Here is an 18470-nt window from a genome sequence, read left to right as displayed (position 1 = left end):
TTTCCAGAAGGACAACCATCTCTGCAGCACTCTACCAATCAGGCCTTTATGGTAGAGTGGCCAGATGGAAGCCACTCCTCAATAAAAGGCACGACAGCCCCCTTGGAGTTTGCCAAAGGGCACGTAAAGGACTCTCAGACCATGAGAAACTGATGAAACCAAGATTGAACTCTTTGGCCTGAATGCCAAGCGTCACGTCTGGAGGAAATCTGGCACCATCCCCATGTTGAAGCATGGTGGTGGCAGCATCATGCTTTTGGGATGTTTTTCAGCGGCATGTACTGGTAGACTAGTCAGGATTGAGGGAAAGATTAATGGAACAAAGTACAGAGAGATCCTTGATGAAAACCTGCTCCAGAGCGCTCAGGACCGGTTCACCTTCCAACAGGACAACGACCCTAAGCTCACAGCCAAGACAATGCTGGAGTGGCTTCGAGACAAGTCTCTGAATGTCCTTGAGTGGCCCAGACAGAGCCCGCCTTGAACCCAATCAAACATCTCTGGAGAGACGCTCCCAATCATACCTGACAGAGCTTGAAAGTATCTGTAGAGAAGAATGGGAGAAACTCCCCAAATACAGGTGTGCCAAGCTTGCAGCATCATACCCAAGAAGACTCGAGATTGTAATAGCTGCCAAAGGTGCTTCAACAAAGTACTGAGTAAAGGGTCTGAATACTTATGTAATTGTGATATTTCAGTTTTATTGTTTACATTTTTTGCAAACATTTCTAAAAACCTGTTTTTGCTTTGTCATTATGGGGTATTGTGTGTAAATTGATGAGGGGGAAAAACAATTTAATACATTTTAGAATAAGGCTGGAATGTAACAAAATGTAGAAAAAGTCAAGGGGGTCTGAATCCCTTCCGAATGCACTGTATATGATACATGCATCTTAGTTCATCATGGAGTCAAGTATCATGTTAAATATGACCATTGTTCGTTACAAACACAAACTATTGCAATCCACATAGCTTGGCGTATTGCCAAATAATGAGTAAAAAAAAGTATGGTGTGATGAAACAATCTGCAGTTGTTAGCTGAATGTCCCAAAGGAACTCTATGAGTCAATGGTTTCATCAATTGAGTCGTTATCTATAATTTCTTCATAATAGCAGTATTACAATACAGGCTATTGAAGGGGTGGGGAATAATTTTGGCTCGAGGGCCACATCGGGATTTCAAAATTCAACGAAGGGCCACAATTTTTTGGGGACCGATTTACTCGTCAAAATAATTTTGCAGGCCAGAAAAAGGGCAGTTATTTGAAAATAATTTCTACATAATTTCTATCTAGTTTTAGATGTTCAAATGTGACCCGGAGTGTTATTTAACCCAAAATAATAATTCCCCCCCCAACCCTGGGTTAGTTACTTGGATTCAGGAGTAATTAATCAATGCAAAGAAGGATATATTGTAATCTGACTGATGAGGTCTGGGCTGTTCATTGGCAGTGAGCACTTGAAAATGTTTGCATCGAAAGCCCATGCTAGACATACCACACAAGCCATTATGTCTGTGGTTTGAAATAAACCTGTGCTGGTAATTGGAAGTGAGCACTTGAAAGAGCTACACTTTATTACTGAAGTAGCCTACTCATTTCAACTCACTATGAATGCATGGACATTCAGAGATGCTGAAGTACAAGATTAAAGCCAAACCAATTAGGAATGAACATTTGCAATATAGGGACCTATTCCTGATGGGGTCTGGTCAATGGCAGGGTGTTTATACATATCGATTGAATCAGTGGGGAGGACGGACCTATTTTTAGTCACAGAATGAGTCTTGAAGCTTTGGAACGTGCACGTGTGATGAATGAACGTCCTACTTGGCTCAAGCTCTGAAATCCCTTCACAGGAAAGCTAACTATGGTGGTGGCAGAGAGGCAGTTATAAATTGGCCATTGTGCTGCACAGTGATGGGCCCCAAAGTGGCATGATGAATCCGTGTACTACTAAGAAGTGTCAAAGATCCATTTGTCACGCCCTGGCCTTATTATTCTTTGTTTTCTTTATTATTTTAGTTAGGTCAGGGTGTGACATGGGTAATGTTTATGTTTTGTTGGTTTTGGGTGTTTATTTGGTAAAGGGGTTATGGGGTGTAGTAGATGGTTTTGTGTTGAGTGTATATGTCTAGTGTTGTCTATGTTGGTTAGTTATCTAGGAGAGTCTATGGTTGCCTGAATGAGTTCCCAATTAGAGACAGCTGATTTCGGTTGTCTCTGATTGGGAGCCTTATTTAGGGTAGCCATAGGCTCTCATTGGTTGTGGGTAATTGTCTATGTAAGAACGTTTGTAGCCTGTTTGTATGTGCACAACGTTTGTAGCTTCACGGTCGTTTTGTTATTTTGTATAGAGTTTTTGTGTCGTGTTCATCTTCGTGTTGTGTTTAATAAAGAAGATGGCTTATTTTCCAAAAGCTGCATTTTGGTCCGTCAATCCGCCACACGATCGTGACACCATTAATAGCTCGGCATTGAACATTCAATTGGCCATCAAAACAGATTTTCATGAGGGCAGAATACCATTCATCTACAGCTCTTTTGGAATGTGCTTGTTTGTTGCTGTTGCCAATAAAGGCAAACAAATCTAAAGAGATAGTTCAAGGGTCATGACATAAAAATAACGCATTGCAAGGGTTTTTACTTGGGAGTTTTTACTCTATAAGCCAAATTACCAATTGCTGTTGAGTTGACCAAAAAAGTAATATCACGCAAATTGAGAATACCTCGAAATATACTGTACCTATTCAATCAAAAAGGGACATCTGCACCAAGAAAACAAATTATTGGAAATAAAAGTATTTATATTTTTAAACATATGCATGTGGTGATTGAATGTATTAATAAAACAGTGAATGAGCAGTAAGCCATCACAGTGAGTAACATGATGACTGACCTCTTTAGAAAGCCGTGTGAAGAGGTCTCCCCCTCTGAGGAAGTCTAGAATCAGATATAGCTTCCCCTCCGTCTGAAAGGCTGGGCCATAAAAACAACATAAATGGTCACGCAAAATACATATTCTCCTTCGCTCATGACATGCAATAAAATGAAAACACTCCAAAGTGCAAGAGGCATCACTACAGTTCATGGTTCGATTCCAGGCTGTATCACATCTGGCCATGATTGGGAGTCCCATAGGGCGGCGCACAATTGGCCCAGCGTCGTCCGGGTTTGGCCGGGGTAGGCCGTCATTGTAAATAAGAATTTGTTCTTAAATGACTTGCCTAGTTTAAATAAAGGTTAAGTAAATATATATATATATATATATATATATATTTTTTACAATGAGGCTCAGACGATTTGGCAGTTGTATAGCCAATTTCCTGCAATTCTACACATTTAGCTATCATATGCTATCTGGGGGGCCCACAACCAGGGGGACCACAACCCAAAATGAATCAATTTGGTTGGGTACCACCTGGAGTTCGGGGGGCCCCGGGGCATGTGCCCTATGTGCCCGTTCAGTAATCCGGCTCTGCTTAAAAAGGTACATGTCAAGGCAAATCTTTTTTCCTGGTATAATTTTGATAATATAGTCTTCTCGTGTATTCCTATTATCTGCTTTGTTGAGTGCATCTGTTTGCCTGGTGCTGCTGTGGCAATACTCAGAGCATGCTAATAAATAAGGAGGTAAGGTGCTTTGAGACGGAGTGATGACTTACGCTGTCTGAAGGGCTCCAGACGTCACTGAAATGTTTAGAGGGACGTGCCAAGTCTTATAAAACGCTTGGAGAGTTATTCAATGCAAGAACCTACTCCATTTGATATCACAATGTGTTTCTGCCTGCTGCCTAATGGCAGAACCATTCTAACAACTGATGGCTAAAGACAATCTCATCACATAATTATTTGGCTGTCTTAACAAGAGGGTTTTCATGTCTCAATGTTTGTTGTATGTATGTGTGCCAGTCAGAACATGGTTGCATGGATGAGAAAGACAGCACTTGGGAAATACGCTCACCATAATGGAGTTTGACTATGAAGGGGTGGTTGACTTCAGCCAGAATGTCTCTCTCCATTTTGGACCGCACCCGATCCCGAACTGAAAAACAGACAAAGCTTATCAAAATAGTGGTAATGAATTAAGATACTTGTAGAACTGAACAGATGTGGACAAAAGCTATACATATACAACCCATTAGAGTTGGGCCGGTGTCTGACGATACTGTATAAAATACCTCAGGTATAAATTTCTATACTGTCAAAACTGTTGATACTATGAAAATCTGTAAACCACTCAACCATGCATATGTAACGTCTCCCTCACTAGTCAGCCACTTACCTAATCAGTGCATTGGGAATGTCATCGCATAATCGAGACAGAGTGAGCTAATGCAATGACTTGCTGCATTATGCTCATCTATCTGCATTACCTAAGCCTTCTCCCTATGTCACCTGAGAAATGGAGGTCAGCTACTTCGTTATCAATAATAATCAAAATCATAATCCCCTCAAGCACCTGTGCTGCAATGCAGAATATTATGCCAGCTTCCTCTTGCAGTGGCTCTCTGCTTTGCAGAGGACATTCCTGCAGCTGTGCCTGTATTATGTAAGCAAGGAGAACATCATCTCCATTTCCTGAGACAGGGCCAAAAGGCTGCATTTCATTATCTAGAGCAGATTTTTTTTAAATGTAAAGCGTTTGACTGAGATTTGTTGAGTACAGGAAACGCAAGATGTTTTTGACTGAGATTTGATGAGTATAGGAAACGTAAAATGTTTTTGACTGAGATTTGATGAGTATAGGAAACGTGAGATGTAAAAAAAAATAATAATAAAAAAATGAATATATATTTTATTACTTATGCCGGAAAACCAGTTTGGCTGGATAGGGAATTAAATCATACCCATATCATGTCTGTTTACTGTAATAATATTACGCTCTTAGTAAGATTGGTCCAATGAAAAACATCGAAAGTATCAGAATAAGTACCTTTTAGCGTTGCTTTCCTTAACACTTTCATGGCATAAAGCTGTCCTCTGTCAGAGCCTTTGATTTTTCTCACCAGGAACACCTATGGAGGAGATTCATATCAGATTGAACAGTAGGGGAAATGTGACGAATGCATAGTACATACACAGTAGGTGTAATATAGATGCGAACACCTTAATTCAGGTAGCTATATGTTTACCTTTCCATAGGAGCCTTGGCCTAGCACTTTCAGCAGCTCAAACTGGGAGGGGTCTGCCTTTTCAAAGCCCTCTTTGGTGTGCTGGCTGATGTCGATCTCTTTCAGGATGCCATCGTCCTGCAGGGAAACAGATGGCCCTCATATCAAATCAATCAGGTGATTATAGGAATACCAAGAACACCCATGTCGTTCCAGAGACACAGGGAGAGCCAGAAAGAGGGATTTAGTCAGATGTCCAATTTAGAGAAGTCAAATTTGATCAGGGCAAACGGAGACTACTCAACATAATCATGAATTGAGATGTTACAGCTAGTATCATGAGTATACAAGTATCAGAGGAAACTCAGCATTATTACATCGAAGGATAGAACATGCACATTGCTATTACACTTTTTTCCCTTAGTATTCTCAATCTCCAAACATATCCACGTTAACTGGTGACAATAGGAGGATTTGAAACAGATGTTGCAGGCTAACAGTCAGAGTGTGACCTTGGCTACAGAACCAGCCAGTAGTCCATCCTGTTCCCCTCTTATCAGGGGAGATTAGTGTGACCATGTTTTGCGTGAGTGGGGCTATGTGGCTGCCAAACGGGAGATCTTAAAAGGGAACACTCCGGCTATTAATGCTGTCTTCATGACGTGCCTCTGAAATATGCCGACCCAGGCATGTGAGAGTCCTGCCCTGACTGTCGCTGATTGATGCAGAATCTGCCACGCTGACACATCAGAGAGCATGGTTAAACCTGTTTATCTCCCTCAATACATACAAGTACAACAAACAGTTACATAACCCTTTGCATACAATATATCATTGGGATGAAATAAAAAAGGATGCTTTTCAAATCCATATGCCGATTTGTCCCTTATGGTTTACGTTAACCTATAACTTCTCCTTCACTATATCATGTTGAACACAGCATTGAATAGGAAGAAAATCATGTATCATGTAGATGAAGAATCAATGGGTTAAGGATGACCTCTGTAGGGGCTCTAGATAATAAAGGCAAATAAATCAAACAATGGGATTACAAATGCTCTGTAGCTATCCAAGGTGTCAGTCCCATGGGCTTTTTATATTTTCAAACCTCTAACACCTCAACAGTCCGCTGTCTAAAAGTTAACAAAGAAATGAGTCATGATGCCTTGTACAAACAGTGATACTCCACAGTAACCAGTACACCATCCATTAATACTAAACTCTGCAAAAAAATAAACGTCCCTTTTTCAGGACCTTGTCTTCCAAAGATAATTCATAAAAATCCAAATAACTTCACAGATCTTCATTGTAAAGGGTTTAAACACTGTTTCCCATGCTTGTTCAATGAACCATAAACAATTAATGAACATGCACCTGTGGAACGGTCGTTAAGACACTAACAGCTTACAGACGGTAGGCAATTAAGGTCACAATTATTAAAACGTAGGACACCAAAGAGGCCTTTCTACTTACTCTGAAAAACACCAAAAGAAAGATGCCCAGGGTCCCTGCTCATCTGTGTGAATGTGTCTTAGGCATGCTGCAAGGAGGCATGAGGACTGCAGATGTTGCCAGGGCAATACATTGAAATGTCCGTACTGTAAGACCCCTAAGTGTTATGAATTTTATGAATAATGACTAAATTATGTATACATTTAACTAGAACTAATTGAATTCTACCCTGTTTTTCTGTATTGATAAATAATGTTAGTTCATAAGAAAGAGGTCATGTAGCATGTACATGGGAAGAGAGGAAGGTATGTGTGTGCCTAAAGAAAACAAAGTGGATCATTAAACTATGTTTGAACCGACCGGGCTATAACTCTGGGGAGATAAGATAAGACATGGAGAGCCCCTCCAGATTTCCCGTATCTGGAGGAGACTGGAACTGTCAGCTGTGTGGTAATACACTTTGGTGAGACTCCAGGATAAGAGAGAATCCAAAGTTTAGTGTGTATGTATGTGCGTAGGTTAGAGAAGGTATTAAAGGAACGTTTTTGTATATACACAGCAGAGCTCTCTAAATAAACATTCCTGACAATTGTAGCTGGGCCTCCGCCTGATTCATTTCAACCAGTTTCTTACAAATTATGGGTTTCAGGCTGAGTAATTAATTCAATTTGGTATTATGAACAACTGAGAACAAAATTCTCGTAACACTAAGACAGCGCTACAGGGAGACAGGATGGACAGCTGATCGTCCTCGCAGTGGCAGACCACGTGTAACAACACCTTCACAGGATCGGTACATCCGAACATCACACCTGCGGGACAGGTACAGGATGGCAACAACAACTGCCGAAGTTACACCAGGAACGCACAATCCCTCCATCAGTGCTCAGACTGTTCGCAATAGGCTGAGAGAGGCTGGACTGAGGACTTGTAGGCCTGTTGTAAGGCAGGTCCTCACCAGACATCACCGGCAACAACGTCACATATGGGCACAAACCCACCGTCGCTGGACCAGACAGAACTGGCAAAATGTGCTCTTCACTGACGAGTCGCGGTTTTCTCTCACCAGGGGTGATGGTCGGATTCACGTTTATCGTCGAAGGAATGAGTATTACACCGTGGCCTGTACTCTGGAGCGGGATCAATTTGGAGGTAGAGGGTCCGTCATGGTCTGGGGCGGTGTGTCACAGCATCATCGGACTGAGCTTGTTGTCATTGCAGGCAATCTCACCGCTGTGCGTTACAGGGAAGACATCCTCCTCCCTCATGTGGTACCCTTCCTGCAGGCTCATCCTGACATGACCCTCCAGCATGACAATGCCACCAGCCATACTGCTCGCTCTGTGCGTGATTTCCTGCAAGACAGGAATATCAGTGTTCTGCCATGGCCAGTGAAGATCTCAATCCCATTGAGCATGTCTGGGACCTGTTGGATCGGAGGGTGAGGGCTAGGTCCATTCCCCCCAGAAATGTCCGGGAACTTACAGGTGCCTTGGTGGAAGAGTGGGGTAACATCTCACAGCAAGAACTGGCAAATATGGTGCAGTCCATGAGGAGGAGATGCACTTCAGTACTTAATGCAGCTGTTAGTCACATGTCTGTGGAACTTGTTCAGTTTATGTCTCAGTTGTTGAATCTTGTTATGTTCATACAAATATTTACACATGTTAAGTTTGCAGAAAATAAATGAGGTTGACAGTGAGAGGACTTTCTTTTTTTGCTGAGTTTAGTTAAAGCATCAGTTTTGTTTTCCAAACGAGGCCTGTTTTTGAAATAGAATAATTGGAAGAAAACTATACCATTTTAGATTACAGAGAATTGCTCTATTATCCTAAAGATCAAACTAATGTTAAGTCTGTGGGGAATTAAAAAAAAATATATACATTACTACTACACATCAGAAAGAAAGCGAGAATGGATTTAGCTCAGTTCCACTTAACAGCCTTTCACATTGTTCTAAAATACTGGAATGGAAAAGAAAACATTTACCTGTGGAGGGAGTCAACCTGGTAGTACTAGTAGGTTTTCACAGTACCCAATCAGTCTGTTGTTAAATCAGTATTTTTTAAAAGACACCAGTGCAGATTATCTTATTGAATCAAAATAATAAACAACCCTTGTCCAACTATTACTCTTTACCAATAAACATGGATGACATAGTGACATGCGTACTGTATTCTGAACACCAAGATTTGTTATCTGGGTCAACAGCTGTTGATGGTGTGTATTTCAAAATAATCTCTTTGATTTAAAAAGTCAACTTGACAAAATGTCTCAGTCGGTTGGACAATGGTGCTTGCAATACAATCATTTTGGGTATGATTCCTGCATGGGCCACCTGGATAAAAACTGCCGTTTTCATATTCAGCTATTTGACCATGACTTCATGTTTATGCATCTCAATGGTAGCTTGGTAGTTCTAATGTCAACTCTGATAGCAGCTATACCAGTTTACTATTCCAAACCATCATCATCATGCATTCCGTGCATGCCGTCTGTAAAGGCTGATCATTCCGTGCATGCCGTTTGTAAAGACTGATCATTCCGTGCATGCCGTATTGTAAAGGCTGATCATTCTGTGCATGCTGTTTGTAAAGGCTGATGACCTACAGTATACTGTAGGTATATATATATATTTTTACACCTTTATTTAAATAGGCAAGTCAGTTAAGAACACATTCTTATTTTCAATGACGGCCTAGGAACGGTGGGTTAACTGCCTTGTTCAGGGGCAGAACGACAGATTTTTACCTTGTCAGCTCGGGGATTCAATCTTGCAACCTTACGGTTAACTAGTCCAACGCTGCTTTACATTGCACTCCACGAGGAGCCTGCCTGTTACGCGAATGCAGTAAGAAGCCAAGATAAGTTGCTAGCTAGCAGTAAACTTATCTTATAAAAAACAATCAATCCTAATCACTAGTTAACTACACATGGTTGATGATATTACTAGTTTATCTAGTGTGTCCTGCGTTGCATATAATCGATGCGGTGCGCATTCGCGAAAAAGGACCGTCGTTGCTCCAACGTGTAACTAACCATAAACATCAATGCCTTTGTTAAAATCAATACACAAGTATATATATATTTAAACCTGCATATTTAGTTAATATTGCCTGCTACCATGAATATCTTTTAACTAGGGAAATTTTGTCACTTCTCTTGCAACAGAGTCAGGGTATATGCAGCAGTTTGGGCCACCTGGCTCATTGCGAACTGCGTGAAGACTATTTCTTCCTAACAAAGACAGCCAACTTCGCCAAACGGGATGATTTAACAAAAGCGCATTTGCAAAAAAAGCACAATCGTTGCACGACTGTACCTAACCATAAACATCAATGCCTTTCTTAAAATGTATATACTGTACTCTATACCATCTACTGCCTCTTGCCTATGCCGTTCTGTACCATCACTCATTCATATATCTTTATGTACATATTCTTTATCCCTTTACACTTGTGTGTATACGGTAGTAGTTGTGGAATTGTTAGGTTAGATTACTTGTTGGTTATTACTGCATTGTCGGAACTAGAAGCACAAGCATTTCGCTACACTCGCATTAACATCTGCTAACCATGTGTATGTGACAAATACAATTTAATTTAATTTGATTTGATTTAAAATCAATACACAGAAGTATATATTTTTAAACCTGCATATTTAGCTAAAAGAAATCCAGGTTAGCAGGCAATATTAACCAGGTGAAATTGTGTCACTTCTCTTGCGTTCATTGCACGCCGAGTCAAGGTATATTCAACAGTTTGTGGCCGCCTGACTTGTTGCAAACTAATTTTCCAGAATTTTACGTAGTTATGACATAACATTGAAGGTTGTGCAATGTAACAGGAATATTTAGACTTATGGATGCCACCCGTTAGATAAAATACGGAACGGTTCCGTATTTCACTGCAAGAATAATTAATGACCTATGGCTCGTATTTCTGTGTGTTATTATGTTATAATTAAGTCTATGATTTGATAGAGCAGTCTGACTGAGTGATGGTAGGCACCAGCAGGCTCGTAAGCATTCATTCAAACAGCACTTCCGTGCGTTTTGCCAGCAGCTCTTCGCAATGCTTCAAGCATTGCGTTGTTTATGACTTCAAGCCTATCAACTCCCGAGATTAGGCTGGTGTAACCGATGTGAAATGGCTAGCTAGTTAGCGGGGTGCACGCTAATAGCGTTTCAAACATCACTCGCTCTGAGACTTGGAGTAGTTGTTCCCCTTGCTCTGCATGGGTAACGCTGCTTCGAGGGTGGCTGTTGTCGATGTGTTCCTGGTTCGAGCCCAGGTAGGAGCGAGGAGAGGGACGGAAGCTATACTGTTACACTGGCAATACTAAAGTGCCTATAAGAACATCCAATAGTCAAAGGTATATGAAATACAAATCGTATAGAGAGAAATAGTCCTATAATTCCTATAATAACTACAACCTAAAACTTCTTACCTGGGAATATTGAAGACTCATGTTAAAAGGAATCACCAGCTTTCATATGTTCTCATGTTCTGAGCAAGGAACTTAAACGTTAGCTTTCTTACATGGCACATATTGCACTTTTACTTTCTTCTCCAACACTTTGTTTTTGCATTATTTAAACCAAATTGAACATGTTTCATTATTTATTTGAGGCTAAATTGATTTTATTGATGTATTATATTAAGTTAAAATAAGTGTTCATTCAGTATTGTTGTAATTTTCATTATTACAAATAAATACAATTTTAAAAAGTCGGCCGATTAATCGGTATTGGCTTTTTTTGGTCCTCCAATAATCGGTATCGGCGTTGAAAAATCATAATCGGTCGACCTGTAATTTGTATGCATTATGTTAGTCATGCTTAGCATTGCTCAGTGTATTGCAAATGTGCAATATTAAATCCCCTACGTCTAGCGTGCAATATTAAATCCCCTACGTCTAGCGTGCAATATTAAATCCCCTACGTCTAGCGTGCAATACTAAATCCCCTACGTCTAGCGTGCAATATTAAATCCCCTACGTCTAGCGTGCAATATTAAATCCCCTACGTCTAGCGTGTAATATTAAATCCCCTACGTCTAGCGTGCAATATTAAATCCCCTACGTCTAGCGTGCAATATTAAATCCCCTACGTCTAGCGTGCAATATTAAATCCCCTACGTCTAGCGTGCAATATTAAATCCCCTACGTCTAGCGTGTAATATTAAATCTCCTACGTCTAGCGTGTGATGTTAAATCCCCTACGTCTAGCATGTAATATTAAATCCCCTATGTCTAGTGTGTGATGTGAATGTCTGTTTCCTGGTGAAGGGATTGTGGTTTGGTACATGATGACTACATATTATCTCAGAGAGGCTGGTCTGTCTGAACATCTTGCTTTGAGACACTCAGGAAGGATTACAAAGAGACGTCAAAGTGAATGTGATTTCTACTGATAACTGCACACAGCATTCTGTAAGACAAACAGTCACAAGCAGTGACATGTCTATAACTCCCCAGCAATGTTCACACAAACAGTACCATTAGCTAACACTTAGATCCCAACTAGTCTGAAAACATTTGCACCGAATACAACAGTGAAATGCTTACTTTACAAGCCCTTAACCAACAACGCAGTTAAGAAACAATTGTGTAAAGATAGTAATTCATTTTTTTTGTTGAAAAATAAAAAATAATTAAGAGAGCAACAATAAAATAACAGTAACAAGGCTATATACAGGACGGTACTGGTACACAAGGTCAACAAGTGGGGGCACAGGTTAGTCGAGGTAATTGAGGTGCATGCTATACAGAGAAATATGTTGTGAGTGGGGTAACAGCCTCAATTTGCCGGGGCATGGCCTCTACAAGGTGTCGAAAGCGTTCCACAGGGATGCTGGCCCATGTTTAATCCAATGCTTCCCACAGTTGTGTCAAGTTAGCTGGATGTCCTATGGGTGGTGGACCATTCTTGATATACATGAGAAACTGTTGAGTGTTAAAAACCCAGCAGCGTTGCAGCTCTTGACACAAACCAGTGCGCCTGGCACCTACTACCATACTTAAATATTTTGTCTTGCCCATTCACAATCCATGTCTCAATTGTTTCGAGGCTTAAAACCTCAAAAAAGTATCTGACCCTTTAAAAAAAATAATTACATACCCAAATCTAACTGCCTGTAGATCAGGACCTGATGCAAGGATATCCATATTCTTGATACCATTTGAAAGGAAAACTGTAGAAGTCAGTTCCTACATTTGAAAATAAAAATTGATTTTATCAAACAAAACTATGCTACATTTTGTGTCTGGGATCCTCAGGATGACAAATCAGAGCAAGATTACTGAATGTAAGTACATTATTTACCTTCAGAGGTGAATGTATCAAAACAGTTGCTGTGATAAAAGTTTTTTGCTGTGCACTCTCCTCAAACAATAGCATGGTCTTTTTTCACTGTAATAGCTACTGTAAAATTGGACAGTGCAGTTAGATTAACAAGATTTTAAGCATTCTGCACATATAAAAATGTATATGTCCTGGAAAGATGGCTGTTACTTACAACGTCATTCTAGTCACAGAGCACTTTAGCAACAACCGTCCAGGTATAGGGACACTGATCCCGTAGAGGTTAAAAATCCTTTGTTAGCCTGTCTCCTCCCCTTCATGTACACTGAAGTGAACTGGATTTAACAAGTGACATCAATAAGGGATCACGGCTTTCACCTGGATTCACCTGGTCAGTCTGTCATGGAAAGAGCAGATGTTCCTAATGTTTTGTACACTCAGTGTAGTATATCGTTTTTTATCGTACAGAGTTCCACACATAGTAATTTAATAGGATATCTGTGGTTCCACCACTTTAGAAGGCATTCCAAACATGCAGGAATAACTTGTGCCTTTAACCATCGCACAACATTCAGCACCATGGGCAGCACCATGGATAGCATTGGGATCAATTTGAAATTTCGAATGAACAAAAGACTAATCCTCGATTCAGCACCACGGCTGCTGAACAGCGCCATGCCCAGGTAGCTTTGCAGTGTGGCGGAGAAAAAGGTGAAGATTGCAATCACCTGTGTAGTGGTTGGGTTTGACATGTTTGTCTACTGTTCCAATTCTCATTCCCCCCGAAACTTACAATTGTAAAACTAGGCCTAGAGAATACGTTGAAGATCTTGGTTTCATGCTTACATTTTTCAGTCCAAATCTAATAAAGAATTAATAATTTGAAAGGGTCAATCTGCAGTTCAAACAATAAAGCACTCATCCGGCCACCGCTCTGGGTAAACAGCTTACTGATGGGGCTGGAGAAATGTAACCTCTATCAAATTCATAGACTGGCATATAAATGCAAGGACTGACCATCCATTTGATCAATACGATAGTTGTAACCATGTTTTGAAGCTATACAATGTTTGTTTACAATTAGATTGTTTACAAACAATGGAGTAGAACAAGTTTATATTTTGGGTTCTGATTGGGTTAAACTGTTAAACTAAGCTCAATAAGCAAAAACAAGTTGTATTTTTCAAGAATCAATATAAGTAGCCTCTTAAAATATTATAGTCCCTAATAAACAAATGAGCAAATAGACCTAGGTACACCAAATCCAGCCCGCATTAGGCTATGCTTAATCATGTGTACCTTAATTTGGGAGAACGGACTCGTGGTAATGGCTGGAGCGGAATTGTATCAAATACATCAAACATGGTTTCCATGTGCTTGATGCCAGTCCATTCGCTCCGTTCAGCCATTATGAGCCGTCCTTCCCTCAGCAGCCTCCAATGCATGCATCTCAGTAACAGTTGCAATAAGACCAAGTACTGAATACATTTAGGGCAGGGGTCCCCAATTACAGTGCCAGCCATAGTGAAGACTATGAAATAACACATATGGAATCATGTAGTAACCAAAAAAGTGTTAAACATATTTTATATTTGAGATTCTTCAAAGTTGTCACCCTTTGCCTTGATGACAGATTTGCACACTCTTGGCATTCTCTCAACCAGTTTCACGAGGAATGCTTTTCCAACAGTCATGAAGAAGGTCCCACATATGCTGAACACTTGTTGGCTGATTTTCCTTCACTCTGCAGTCCAACTCATCCCAAACCATCTCAACTGGGTTGAGGTTGCGTGATTGTGGAAGCCAGGTCATCTGATGCAGCACCATCACTCTCTTTCTTGGTCAAATAGCCATTATACAGCCTGGAGGTGTTTTGGGTCATTGTCCTGTTGAAAAACAAATGATGGTCCCACTAAGTGCAAACCAGATGGGGATGGCGTATCGCTGCAGAATGCTGTTGTAGCTCTGCTGGTTAAGGGTGCATTGAATTCTAAATAAATCACAGACAGTGTCACCAGCAAAGCACCCGCATACCATCACACCTCCCCCTCCATGTTTCATGGTGGGAACCACAAATGCAGAGTTCATCCGTTCACCTACTCCGCGTCTCAAAGACACGGCGGCTGGAACCAAAACTCTCAAATTTTGACTCCGACCAAAAGGACAGATTTCCACCGGTCTAATGTCCATTGCTCGTGTTTCTTGGCCCAAGCAAGTCTCTTCTTCTTATTAATGTCCTTTAGTAGTGGTTTCTTTGCAGCAATTTGACCATGAAGGCCTGATTCACACAATCTCCTCTGAACAGTTGATGTTGAGATGTGTCTGTTACTTGAACTCTGTAGCATTTAGTTAGGTTGCAATTTCTGAGGCTGGTAACGCTAATGAACTTATCCTCTGCAGCAGAGGCAACTTTGGGTATTCCTTTCTTGTGGCGGTCCTCATGAGAGCCAGTTTCATCATTGCGCTTGATGCTTTTTGCAACTGCACTTGAAGAAACTTTCAAAGTCCTTGAAATTTTCCGGATTGACTGACCTTCATGTCTTAAAGTAATGATGGACTGTCGTTTCTCTTTGCTTTTTTGAGCTGTTTTTGCCATAATATGGACTTGGTCTTTTACCAAATAGGGCTATCTCCTGTATACCACCCCTACCATGTCACAACACAACTGATTGGCTCAAACTCATTAAGGAAAGAAATTCCAAACCTGTTCATTGAAATGCATTTCTGGTGACTACCTCATGAAGCTGGTTGAGAGAATACCAATAGTGTGCAAAGCTGTTATCAAGGCAAAGAGTGGCTACTTTGAAGAATCTCAAATATAAAATATATTTAGATTTGTTGAAGACTTTTTTTGTTACTACATGATTCCATGTGTTATTTAATAGTTTTGATGTCTCGACTATTATTCTACAATATAGAAACTAGTACAAATAAATAAATACCCTTTAATGAGTAGGTGTCCAAACATTTGATTGGTACTATATATAAACATTGTTTTTCCTCAGATAACTTGGGTGGCCAAATAAAATCACCCCCAAGCTGTATTTGGTATTGGGGAAACGTGGTTTAGGGAAAAATCCATTTGAATGCAATCACTTTTTGCAGTAGTGGAAAAAGTACCCAATTGTCATACTTAAGTAAAAGTAAAGATATGTTAATAGAAAATGACTCAAGTAAAAGTGAAAGTCACCCAGTAAAATAGTGCTTGAGTAAAAGTCTAAAAGTATTTTGTTTTAAATATACTTAAGGATCAAAAGTAAATGTATTTGCAAAAATGTACTTAAGTATCAAAAGTAAAAATCACTTCAAATTGCTTATATTAAGCAAAGCAGACAGAACAATTCTCTTGTTTTTTTTATTTATGGATAGCCAGGGACACACTACAACAGTCAGACTTCATTTATAAATGAAGCATGTGTGTTTCGCGAGTCCGGCAGTTCAGAGGCAGTAGGGATGACCAGGGATGTTCTCTTGATAAGTGCACGAATTGGACCATTTTCCTGTCTTGCTTTTGGGTGTCAGGGAAAATGTACAAAGTCAAATGTACATTATTTTGTTTAGGAATGTAGTGAAGTAAAAATAAAAGTTGTTAAAAAATATAAATAGTAAAGTACAGATACCAAAAAACTACTTCAGTAGTACATTAAAGTATTTTTACCTAAACACCACTGACTTTTTCACAGCATCCCTTTTGATTTAAAAGACAACTTTGCATTATTGTTTGCCCATTGAAGAAGTTGTCAGATTGTTACTTTTTGGACCTGAATGCCAAACATTCAGGAGATAAAGGTGCTCAAAGTTGACCCATTTTGCATACCCCACCCTACCATGAGACATCCATGTCTTCATCACTGGAAAAGATAAATGGTTGAGTTTGATATAATTTAAAAGCTTACAACAGGGTTGTCAAACTATTTAAAATGTCTTGATGGAAGAAAAAAAAACGTCAACTATCGTAAAACGTGTGAACAAAATAAAACAAATCATATTTGCATACGTTGTAGCTTAGACCCTATTTTACATAATCTGAGATTTTTGTGTTGTGTCCGCCATCGGTTGAGACACAACATGCTCTTGAATACAGGGAGGGTGTCATTTTAATCAGAAACATAATTCATAGAACGGACCAGTCTCTTAGGACCACTGGAATTGATCTGGTCCACAATTGACATTTTAATTGAATTGAAATTGTAACTTCTAAATTACTACCACAAAGATGGCCGCCGGTCCACCCACCGTCGAATGTCAACTTATATGGTCATGTCCATTCTATTACCTACTGAACAAAAATAAAAAAAACACAACATGCAACAATTTCAATGATTCTACCGAGTTACAGATCATATAAGGAAATCAGTCAATTTAAATAAATTTATTAGGCCCCAATCTATGCATTTCACATGACTGGGCAGGGGCGCGGCCATGGGTGGGCATAGGCCCACCCACTTGGGAGCCAGGTCCATCCATTGGGGGAGACTGGCTGAATGGGTTTTTCCCCACACAATGGCTTTATAACAGTCAGAAATACTCAGTTTCATCAGCTCTCTGGGAGATTGGTCTCAGACGATCCCGCAGGTGAAGAAGCCAGATGTGGAGGTCCTGGGCTGGCGTGGTTACATGTGGTCTGCGGTTAGACGTACTGCCAAATTCTCTAAATTGACATTGGTGTCTTATGGTAGAGAAATGGACATAAAATTATCTGGCAACTGCTCTGGTGGACATTTCTGCAGTCAGCATGCCAATTGCACACATCTGTGGCATTGTGTTGTGTGACAAAACTGCACATTTTAGAATGGCCTTTTATTGTCCCTAGCACAAGGTGCACCTGTGTAATGATCATGCTGTTTAGTCAGATTCTTGATATGCCACACCTGTCAGGTGGATGGATTATCTTGGCAAAGGAGAAATTCTCACTAACAGGGACGTAAACAAATTTGTGCACAACATTTGAGAGAAATAATCTTCTTGTGTGTATTGAAAATGTCTGGGATATTTTATTTCAGCTCATGAAACCAACACTTCGCATGTTGAGTTTATATTTTTCTTCAATATACAGTACATTTCTATGATTTCAATAGGTTTCCTATGGAGAATTGACAGTATAATATAAAACAGATATTCACATCAACATTCTCTGATGTCTGGACCTCAAACTTTTGATGTACCATTTGAAAGTTAAAATTTCAAATTGTTTTCCTATTTTAGTACATTTATCAGCGCCGGAAGAAATGGCAGCCGTTTTACAGGTGCCTAACCAATTGTGCTATGTGTTTTTTCTCATGTTATTTGTAACTTATTTTGTACATAATGTTTCTGCCACCATATTTATGGCAAAAAAGAGCTTCTGGATATCAGGACAGCGATCATTCACCTCGGATTAGACTAAGATTTTTTCTTCAACAAGCAGGATGTATAGGATGTACTTCAGACACCCGACAAGGCCAAAGTCCCTGTCAATGGCAAGAGACGCAGGTACAGAGAACACAGAGTGGGGTGCCTCATAAGGATCCGCTGATGGCGGGTGTGGGAAATCTGAGTGGGAAATCTGCCTTTACCGTCAGTATTACTTGCCAACGTACAATCATTGGACAATAAATTAGA

The 18470-nt window shown here is 40.1% G+C and overlaps 1 protein-coding gene across 2 annotated transcripts in view; it reads right to left on the bottom strand.

The window, feature by feature from the left end:
• LOC129860230 (ribosomal protein S6 kinase alpha-2-like) overlaps positions 1 to 18470 on the bottom strand; it is a 52179-nt gene that overhangs the window by 22026 nt on the left and 11683 nt on the right. For both annotated transcript variants that reach the window (XM_055930611.1, XM_055930612.1), the window contains exons 2-5: positions 5135 to 5251; positions 4936 to 5017; positions 3964 to 4044; positions 2899 to 2978 (exon numbers count right to left, since the gene is read on the bottom strand). In XM_055930611.1, the coding sequence (XP_055786586.1) occupies positions 2899 to 2978; positions 3964 to 4044; positions 4936 to 5017; positions 5135 to 5251 (360 nt within the window). The remainder of the gene's footprint in view (positions 1 to 2898; positions 2979 to 3963; positions 4045 to 4935; positions 5018 to 5134; positions 5252 to 18470) is intronic.

Source organism: Salvelinus fontinalis, chromosome 1 (genome assembly GCF_029448725.1).
Source record: "Salvelinus fontinalis isolate EN_2023a chromosome 1, ASM2944872v1, whole genome shotgun sequence".
Lineage (NCBI taxonomy): Eukaryota > Metazoa > Chordata > Actinopteri > Salmoniformes > Salmonidae > Salvelinus > Salvelinus fontinalis.
The sequence above is the reverse complement of the archived record's forward strand: the minus strand, read 5'-3'. Positions and strand labels throughout refer to the sequence as shown.